The 10,919-nt window shown below is 30.0% G+C and overlaps 2 protein-coding genes across 12 annotated transcripts in view; one reads left to right on the top strand and one right to left on the bottom strand.

Moving 5' to 3' along the window:
- The window catches only part of LOC100747670 (atlastin), a 27,361-nt gene extending 19,214 nt beyond the window's left edge, over positions 1–8,147 (top strand). For 9 of the 11 annotated variants that reach the window (XM_033324644.1, XM_033324646.1, XM_033324650.1 and 6 more), the window contains exons 3-8: positions 2,782–3,041; positions 3,409–4,188; positions 4,272–4,493; positions 4,571–4,785; positions 4,861–4,927; positions 5,390–6,015. In XM_033324644.1, the coding sequence (XP_033180535.1) occupies positions 2,782–3,041; positions 3,409–4,188; positions 4,272–4,493; positions 4,571–4,785; positions 4,861–4,927; positions 5,390–5,647 (1,802 nt within the window). In that variant the 3' untranslated portion in view covers positions 5,648–6,015. Of the gene's footprint in view, positions 1–2,781; positions 3,042–3,408; positions 4,189–4,271; positions 4,494–4,570; positions 4,786–4,860; positions 4,928–5,389; positions 6,016–6,977; positions 7,009–7,307 lie in introns of those variants that run through there. The other 2 variants (XM_033324651.1, XM_012393151.2) reach the window with 2 other exon arrangements.
- A 1,109-nt stretch (positions 8,148–9,256) lies between these two features.
- On the bottom strand, positions 9,257–10,747 carry LOC100748559 (70 kDa peptidyl-prolyl isomerase). Its single transcript, XM_003485409.4, has 2 exons — positions 10,617–10,747; positions 9,257–10,213 (listed from the first exon to the last, which is right to left on the bottom strand). Exon 2 carries the CDS (start codon positions 10,187–10,189, stop codon positions 9,320–9,322), a length of 870 nt encoding a protein of 289 aa, XP_003485457.1. The 5' UTR covers positions 10,190–10,213; positions 10,617–10,747; the 3' UTR covers positions 9,257–9,319.
- Between the last annotated feature and the right edge of the window lie 172 nt (positions 10,748–10,919).

The following is a 10,919-nucleotide window of genomic DNA, read 5'->3' as shown; positions in this document are numbered from 1 at the left end:
CAGCGACGACGACGACAACGACGACGACGTCAACGATGACGAGAGAACTAGCGTTAAAGCACAGAAGGCGGAAGGAGAGGCGAAGAGGTGGAATTAGCGCTCGCGCGAGTATAATTGGCCGTTCGTTCGCAATAAGTAATCGCTCGGGGCTCCTTCGTAGACGTTCTATCGTGTAAAATTGAAACGCTCCACGACTCATGGGAGCTGCTTTTCCAATGGTCTCAGCTTTTCATCTGCTCCGCGTTTCGAACGCTCTTCGCTTTAAACGAAATTGTTTTCTTTATGCTTGAAATTGTCACTATTCGTATACTATATAACGAATTGCGCGAATTCTTGATCGATTTTTTGAATTATGAACAGCGCGTTGATAAAAGTAGAGTAGGCTTTTATTGGTCGCTATTGATGAAAAATTTATTAGGAAGAAGCAGAAATTAAGAAACGAGCTTTCGTAAAGATATTTAGAAACGTCAGATATATAGCCGACTATTTATTTCCAATTCGTTGATCTTCTTGAAGTGGAATTACGAACAGAATTAAAATAATTATCTCGTGTTATCTCGCGTTATCGAAGAAATTAATTTACTTGGTCTGTAATGGGTGCAACGTATATCTCGATCGAGATACAGTGATTAACCGTTCCAACAGATTCTTAAAAATTTTGTTAATCGCACCATCATATCGTGATTCTGTATCTTTCTGATAAATCTGACACAAGTACTTATTTGCTGATATATTCGAAACTAGAAAGATGAAAAAGAAGTTTCTTTTAAATAAGGTTTAACACGGTGCTACATAAATCTGTGACATAACGACGTAAGCTAGTTACGTAAGTCGACAGTCGTAAGAAACGAAATACTTTTAAACGATGAATTAATTAGTCATTGCTGATCTTCGTTAAAATCTGTTGAAGTCGATTAAATCGTCGCTGATATCCAAAGGTACTGTACAGGGTGGTTGGTAACGCGAAAAAAGAAGTCGAAAATATAGAATAAAATTTTTTTTTTATTTTTTTAATTTTTCCATCGAGACAACGATCTACAGTGAGATCCGTTATAATCGAACGAAAAATTTTTATTCTATATTTTCGACTTCCTTTTTCGCGTAGAATCGCCCCCTTTCCGCTTGTACAACTGCAGTTCAAACTTTCGTCTCATAGTGTACAAAGTGAAAGAAATAGATAATCATTTACAAGAGGGCAGATCGATCTGTTGAAGTATTCAGTATGTTTGTGACCAACAGATTTACGATCGAGGTGCCAGACTAGAATTCGCGTGGTCGTTTCACGCGAATGCAAATGCGTGCATAGTCGTTCGTCAATTATAAAAACTGCTTGGAAATCGAGTCGTGAGAAATTTCCACGTATCTCACGTTCTACGTGCAGTCACGTACCATGGAAACTATGCTGGAAAACGAAAGTGTTCAAGACTCTTGAAACCTAGAAGCCGTGTAACAATTATCATTTCACGCGTTATGGTAATCTTTGTGTGACGTTTCTACCGCTTACATGGATATCATTCTTTTTTACCATCACATACAGTTTTTTCACGAATTTTTTTTGTTGTTACATAAAAACGACAAATAAGAGAAAAATCCACGAATAAGATTGATTATCTATTATATTCTATATTTTATTAACTATATGAAAATTTATATTCGATATTTACCATTAGCTCTTTACAACAGATCTACTTTTTTCTGAAACAACAAGAAATTCAGATCAAATATCGTTTAATAATCAATTTCCGTTACGCGATAGAATTATATATATATAATTGTTTAATTAGATTTTTCAATCGTTATCTTCATCAGACTCTGACATCAATCCTTTGCACGAGTGCGTAAGTTACGTGTCTCGTTGTCTCGTCAAATTGAATCGAATCACGTGGCACAGGTCAGCGTGTTGTTCACGTAAGACGTGAGCAATGGTAGTTGATTTCATATAGTTGGCTTTCGTGCCACGTGCGGTGGACTACACCTATTTAGACGTATGTCGGAACGATGTCAGCTATGTCAAGGCCTCTAAACATTACATTTCCCCCCTTGTCGTATGCAGTCGGAGCAAAAGATTTTGGTCGTTCAAGGTCCACGTTGCTTTCCTCTCCGTTATATTTGTTTTCGTTTTTTTGCCCTGCTCTCGTAAAAATCTAACAGCGAGCAATTGTATAAGGAGTTAGTATTTTCATATTTTCATAGAAATTTCATATTCTCAAATTATAATAGTACATGATATAAAACATCTTCAACAAAAATTTTATTAAAAAATCCTTGAAAAGAAAAACAAAAGTTTGGAGATGGCAAAATGTTTACGATTGATTATAATTCTTGATAATTTTCATTTGCTTGGCGTATGTTTTAGCAATAATGGATATTATTACAATGCATGTAATGTGGTAAAGAAACGAACGTAGTTCTAAGAACCTGGAGGCTTATGTTTATAAAAGTTTAGCGATGAATATCTGAGATCATGTATACATTTTGCATAAATAAATACATATATGATCATATGATGATTCTGTATCATTCTGATGAACTCTGACGAAAAGCTCGTTTGAACATGATGGACCTATGAATTTATAGAAAAATCTGATTAATAATAAAATTACAAAATTAAGGCATTTAATTATATCCCAGAATTTCTAATTTATTCTTATCATATTTTATTATACCAAGTTACTATACCGTTAACAGCATGTAATAATAATGATTTTTTCTATGTTTGTTACTTTAGAAATGATATGTAATTATAAATGAATGTGTTTTTTCGCTTCTGGACCTCGCTAGATCGATCTGGTTGGCAAGAAAAAATAGAACGTCTTTCAATGGATAGTCAGGATAAAAAGACATCGGATGTAGGACAACCTGTACAGATCGTACTTGCTCATCCAGACCATAGTTTCGAATTAAACGAAGAAGCCTTGTCAAAAATTCTTCTTGACGATGATATTAAAAATAGGAGTGTAGTTGTTGTGTCAGTAGCAGGTGCTTTCAGGAAAGGCAAAAGCTTCCTGCTTGACTTTTTCTTGCGATACATGAACAGTCAGGTATGTTATTATCACTGGTAAAATTGAAATATTAATTATAAGTTAGATTGCGGGTATTCTAATGGATTTATGGGAAATTTGAAAATACAAAAATACACAGAATACATGTAAAATGGAAATATATATGAAATATTCAAAGCACTGAGTTGTAATATTTAGCAGATAAAAATGATTAAATTTCTGTTTAGGTTTCATTTACTTAATTGCCTCCGTAGTCTATCTAACAAATATCCGTAGTCTAATTACTGTTTCCAATAATTTATTAGAATACTTATCCAGATGAATAGATAAACTAAACCGAATAATTATTTTTATTTTTTTCCATGCTTGCACGGAACATTGGCTGCGTAATTAACATCGATCATAGTATAATAATAATAACCAGACGGATTCTTGGTTGGGCCAAGATGATGAGCCACTGAGTGGATTTTCATGGAAAGGAGGCTCTGAAAGAGACACAACAGGGATATTAATGTGGTCGAAAGTTTTTTGCGGTACCTTACCGGACGGTGAAAAAATTGCTGTGATTTTAATGGATACACAAGGTGCTTTCGATAGCCAGTCGACAGTGAAGGACTGTGCGACTGTGTTTGCTCTAAGTACAATGTTGTCATCCGTACAAATTTATAATCTATCACAAAACATCCAAGAGGATGACCTTCAGCACTTGCAACTTTTTACGGAATATGGTAGGCTGGCGTTACAAAAGTCTGGTGTCACGCCGTTCCAGAAGTTACAATTCTTAGTGAGAGATTGGAGTTACCCATACGAAGCACCTTATGGTTCAGAAGGTGGAAAAGAGATACTAAACAGAAGACTAGAAATCTCCGACAAACAACATCCAGAATTACAAAATCTGAGAATGCATATTAAGTCTTGCTTCTCGGAAATATCTTGTTTTCTAATGCCACATCCAGGCCTGAATATTGCCACTAATCCTCGTTTCGATGGTAGATTATCGGAAATTCAACCAGAATTTAAGGAACAGCTCAAAGTGCTTATACCGGTGTTATTAGCTCCAGAGAATTTAGTTCCAAAGAAAATCGATGGTCAACTTGTGAAAGCAAGGGATTTGTTGGAATATTTCAAAAGTTACATGAAAATTTACAAAGGAAACGAACTTCCAGAACCAAAAAGTATGTTAGTGGTAAGTTTTCGTTTACTATATATTTAATTTTATAGTTCTATGCCTTACTGGTGAATTTGTTATGGTATACGTTTTATTTTTAGGCAACAGCAGAGGCAAATAATTTGGCTGCGGTAACGGAAGCGAGAGAATTTTATATACGATTAATGGAAGATGTCTGTGGATCAAGAAAACCATATTTAACAACAGCGCGTTTAGAGACCGAGCATGCACGTTGTATGGATAAAGCTATGTGCATATTTCAAAATAAAAGAAAAATGGGCGGAGATGCATTTAGTCAAACCTATATGAAAAAATTATGCGAGGTGAGAAACTGTTCGAATTTATGCTTACCTGATATTTCATCTTGATGCTAAAAATGTTAATACATGATTTATTACAGGATATGGATAAAGCGTTTGTTCATTTTAAAGCACAAAATGAAAGTAAAAATGTTTTCAAATCAACAAGAACCGCAGGAGTATATGGTGCAATTGTTGCCATCATGTACTTTTTATCCTCAGTATTTGGTTTTACTGGCTTATATTTGCTAGCAAATATTTGTAACTTCATCATGTGCATCTGTATATTAACCCTCATGTTATTGGCATATATTAGGTATATATATAATAGCAATTTACATAAGTACTTCGCAATTTTGATTTAACTATAATTATTCTTTCATCGATATAGGTACAGTGGTAATTACGACACACTTGGGGTAGTGATAGATGAAGTGGCAAACACTTTATGGAATAATGTAAGTAATGTATATTTAATTATCTACGTATAACAGATATCCGTAAAATCTCTATAGCTATAAAATTAATAAACTTAATTTATTTATTAATAACGCTAATTCCACGCGTTAAAATGATGAGAAGTAATTTGCATATGTATAATTAGATACTTTCAATTAGTATCCAGTTTTACATCGATGTACTGTGCACACATTTAATCATTCACATTACATAGCTATATCATATGAATAGAAATTTACACAAGTTCTTTTTATAGTTTTGCGACTTAAAATATGTATATCAAAAATTGCATTATCTTTAAAACCTCATATATTTAAAATATTACTTGAAATATTACGCACGCTAAATTTTAATGATGGTATTGTATGTAGCGCAAGGTATTAACTGGGTAATGTAAATAATTGCTGCTCATCATTTCACCATATTTCCTGATTCATACCTTCCACATATGATTTCTACAGGTCCGAGATATGGGTGTACTATTCACTGTACTTACACTTGCTGTGGCTGCTGCTTCATCATGGTTTATAATTTTATATGGTTTCATTTCATTTCCACTTCCTTCTCCACCTTCGTCTTCTACACGTTTTAGTTTTGGAGATATATCTAATTTTTGGGAACATTTATATTCTATTGTTGAGAAGTATCAAATATTCAAATATATCAACTATTACTTCGGCAATTATATAGAAAAGGGCACACCTCACCGATTTCAATAAGCTTGAAATATGTTGTCAAGGACAACATTCTGAACAATTTTTTGCTGTACATTTAATTACCGCTCGGCCTTCGTGTCCAAGATATACACAAAAGCTTCAATTAAATTTAGTTACTATTACATTTCATTCATACAACATAATAAGTGACCGCATTTTTATATGACCCAACCTAAACTGAACTCCAATCCATAGCCCATTCATTTTTATTTTTTATTTGCACAATGTCAAAAATAGTTTTCTTTCACCAATGAATTAAACTTAGGTTGGACTATATAAAGATGCCCGCCTACTTCAGAGTAGAGTGTAATCTTAACATGAATTGTATTGAGGTTTTTTGCAAATATTTCAGAAATTAAGGCCGAGTGACGGTAAGATGTACAGAAAAGAAATTTTTCCGAATATTGACTTTAGCGACCTTGACAACACATTCCGAGGTCATCAAAATTGATAAGGTGTGCCCTTTCCCATATAGTTACCATTAATTCTTATACTAGCTCTGAGTTGTTGCAATTCCTTTTTACATTACTATTCGTCCATTTTTTTTTTCTTTTTAGAGATACTTATATAATCTAACAAATATTATTAATAATATTTATAAATTATAGATTAAATTTCTACTCTTCTCTTTTTTTAGAATATATACATTACTCAACAGATACTATTTTTAATGATGTTCCTAAATTATGTGATTCCTGTTTAGATTATTATTCCCTCCTTTTTTTCAGGATATTTTACAGTACTTCACAAACATTATTTTTGATAGTGCTTCTAAATTATACGATTTCTCTTTGACGCATTATTCCTCTCTTTTTTCTAAATATTTACAGTACTTCACAAACATCATTTTTTAGAGTACTTCTAAATTATATGATTCCTGTTTAATTGATTATTCCTCCCTTTTTTCAGAATATTTACAATATCTCACAAATATCACTTTGTTTGGTATTTCTAAATTATATAATTTCTGTTTAGATTATTAGTCTAACCCTTACAGGATATTTACAACATCTCATGAACATTGCCTTTAATGATATTTTTAAATTATACGATCCCTGTTTAAATTATTATTCCCCCTTGTCTTAAATATTTAAATTATCTGACAAACATTATTTTTGATAATACTTCTAAATTATGTGATTACAATCTAGATCATTGTAAATCATTTTGAATGTAGTTGAACTGTTCTAACATTTGCATATATATTCTATCTTCTATATTCTGTATATATTATATACTCTAATCTTCATTACTTCTAATGTGTTACATTTTTCACTTATATAAATATTGCCTTTAATATTATGTTACTATTTTTTTTCCTCCTTAATGTAAGCTGAATACTAACAGGAGCGAATGTACAAAAGGTATGGGGTTTGCTTATAATTAATTTAGAAATAAAAATAATTCTTATTCCATATATTCCAGTTTGAAAAAAAGTGACTTTCACGCACAATTCATTTATCTTTATAAATTTTATCAAAGTTATAACGTTATATTTATAATTAAATAATCATTTTTATCATTAGATGTCATATATGTCATATTGTTTTCCATTTATAAACTAGAGTATATAAACATCAGTAATTGTTTTATACTAAATTTACATTAATTTGCAAATTATGCTTAAGTATATTAAAGAAAATGCACTTTTGTTTCTGTTCAGTTAATTAAACCAGTCTATCAACAATTTGTGGAGAAGTCAGTGTCTGTAGCAGTGGCTCAAGCTGCTGAAATGGCTACAAATACAACAATGAATGCCACTGCCACTGCCAATGGCAAGCCTAAACTATCATGATGTTCATTCCCTTTGTGTCCCAATTTCGCAAGTGCATTAGAAACATACATCAATGTATTAAAACCAGTAAGTGACATAACAAAATTTCATTGTTTTGACCATGTAATATGAGGCCATAAATAGCTTTTTCTTTGTTAAGTCACAAGGAAATACTGTACGTTACATATTTTAATTTAAAGTGACTGTGAATGTATATACAATATATTTTGATTACAATTCCTTGCTAGATTGTTGAAAATCATCATTATTAGTATTGTCTATGGTTGATATTACATTTGTTAGAAAAATAAAATTCCATAGTTACTGGTAAAGATAATTTGGATGAAAGCTATTGTTCTGGGGTTGTTAATGTTTATCATCAATTTTAATTTTTTTTATATTGAAATATATGGATATATATACGTACATAAAAAACAAAGTGTAAAGAAGTCTTTAGAAACAAATACGTCTACATTTTTTTTATAATATTCAATTCATGTTTAACTTTTTAGTTAGAGGAATATACGTACTTAAACGCATTTCAAGGTCACAAGGAAACGTGGTAAAATATTTTTGAAACGAAATTTTAATAAGACACACTTTGTATATTTATGCATTATTCTATGTATATGTACTAACATACCTAAATTATATCTGTGCCAGATTTACCCTACATCAGTTACTATTGTATTGTTTAATTTTTTTTAATAAACTGAAGTGTAAATACTATTCACTGTTCTTCACATTTAATAAATTTTAAATAAAATTGATAATGTATTTAATTACAATGGATTGAAAATACATATATGCCATGTAGTATATATCTTATTAGACTTAGCATTAAATAACTTTACCTTAGATTAATATTTTACAAGATATCAATTATGTACTAACAAATTTTTGAAGGATTGTAAATATAATAATAGCTTTATTTCTTTCCTTATTGTAAGAATAAGGCTTTTATCATAACAGACTAGAAAATTCAAAAAGTTTTATACTTCAGGCTTGTTTCTGTAACACTCCATTGCATGTTCTAATGCAGCAATCCATAGTTTCAGAAGGAAAGATTGCCGAAAAGGTTTTATATTCTAATATTCTGTGGTGATAGTTTTGAAACATTAATTATCTATTTGTGCAGTTACTAATGGTCACATTTATTTCAACAAGAAAATGTTATACATTCTGAACGCTTAACAAATATACTTTCATACATTTATTATGTATATGTAATAATATTTATTTTAATGTAACTTGCAAGCTATAAAATCTATTGTTATTTTGCTTCTACATTTTAAAATAATATTTAAGTGGTTCTAATCTTATTTTCTCAAAATACTTATAGATTCCATAATGTTTTCTTTAATAAAATTTTTTCAAAATAAAAGCACAAAATAATAAAAGTGCCAATATATACATTTGAAACTAATATTTTTAGAGGTATGTATTAATATACGATTTATATTTTGTTAAATAATAGGGGGAGGTTTATTATTCTAATTCTCTTATATTCTTGTTCCAATATTTAATCAATTTTGCAATATAATTATAAATGCAAGAAATAAATTGTTCTCTTGATGCATCATGTATTTTTGAATAAATTATACATAATGTAAAAATATTTCTGTTACTATTAATGTGCATATGTACATAATGTGCATAATGTACATATAAGCTACAAGAGAAATACAAAACATGTAAGAATAATTTAACAATAATATAGTTACATAGAATTACAAAGTTACATATTTGTAACAAATTCTTAATGTTGTAATTTTAAAGTAATACATTACTTGTAATATGTAAATTATTGTAGATAAAAATAAACACTTATTTTTTTATTTACAAAATGAAAAATGTTTATTTTTTTAATCCTTTACAGGTAAACGTATCAACATAATTTTTTAAGCTTTGAACATCTTTTTTACCATATCTTCAAATTTCTGGTTGGCCTCTTGTAATTTTGTATTATATATTGTAAGTTGTTCTTTTATTGCTTGGTTATGTGGTTCTAGACTAACAGCGTATTTTAGATCAGTAACAGCGTTTTCTACGTCTTTCAAATTTCCATGTGCCACTCCTCTTCTGTATAATGCTTTAACGTTGTTAGCTTCTTTATTTAGAATTTTATTACATAAGGATATGGTATGTTCATAATTTTTACGACTTAATTGACACCCAGCCATATTGTTATATAATATAAGTCTTAAATTATTAATTTTAGTTTCTAATGTCTTATCTAATTCTAAATCCTGAATTGGCTCTAATGTTATTAGAATTTTACAGGCTTTACTAAATTTATAAAATGCATCCACGTATCTATGTTTCTGAAATAAACATACACCTGCTTCCTTATATGTTAAAGCTATCGAATACTTGTCTTGTGGCGTCCATTCCCAAATTGGTTTATATGGTTGCATTTTATTCAATGTTATTTCGAACTTAATAACTAAACGATCATCAATGCCTTCTAACATTATATCTATTGTAACTAAACTTTTTTCTAACACCATCATCATTTGTATTGCTCGCTCAATTTGACGATCTATTTCACAATTTGCTTCACCTACAGTTAACATTTTTTTACTTATACCTTGTAAAATCTCCGAGTTAAATTTGTTTTTCAAATCCTCTACAGACGCATTGATAACGTTTATGTTTTCAATAACAACTTCACAAGAAGCGCAGTCAGTCGGTTTTCTCGAGAAAGTTCCTGGCTTTATTATATCTTTTCTTACAATATTATCTGCCGATTTCCACGTTTGAAGTAACATCTTTTTTATTTTATTGGTCTTTACCTATATTAAGTAATATAAATATAAATTTATATGTCAGTTGATTTCATTAACCCTTAAACTGTAAAAGTATATTATGCCCGGGCTCTTTCGATAGAGTTGAGTATCTAACAAAGTAATAGGTAGAAAACCTTATTTTCCTCCCGTTTAAAAGGTTATTCGATAAAGATTGTATGATAACCTTAATTTAGAACGTTTGAACATGTTATATGAATTTTTTGGCATTTTTTAAATAAGTATCATCTACTGAAACATGCATCGAACATGAAAGACCCAAGTTTATAGTTTGAGGGTATCGTAAAAACGTTTATAGTCTAAAGGTTAGTATGAATTTATTGACTTACATATATAATCTATATAATGTATATTATATTGTAAACATATATATATTGATAAATATACGTACTTCTTCAATTAATTATACATGTTTCACATGCAATTAATAATATTTACGAAATAAACAACGACGCGTCACTATGACGTTTCATCTAACCTTTACCAGATCTCAACTCCAAATATAATAATGCGCAGACGCAAAGTTCATATTTGTATGAAATTCGAATGAAAACAAGGAAAAATGTTTTATCAAATATTTGTACGAATTAATATATAGCGTAGGTTAATATTGCAAAATATAGTAATTTATTAAGAATGAAATTATCTTTAGATGTATATAATAAACTAAAAAATTTATTATGCGTTAAAAATA

The sequence above is a fragment of the Bombus impatiens genome, unplaced genomic scaffold (genome assembly GCF_000188095.3).
Source record: "Bombus impatiens unplaced genomic scaffold, BIMP_2.2 scf_0054, whole genome shotgun sequence".
In the NCBI taxonomy this organism is placed as follows: domain Eukaryota; kingdom Metazoa; phylum Arthropoda; class Insecta; order Hymenoptera; family Apidae; genus Bombus; species Bombus impatiens.
This window is presented reverse-complemented; position numbering and strand designations above follow the sequence as displayed.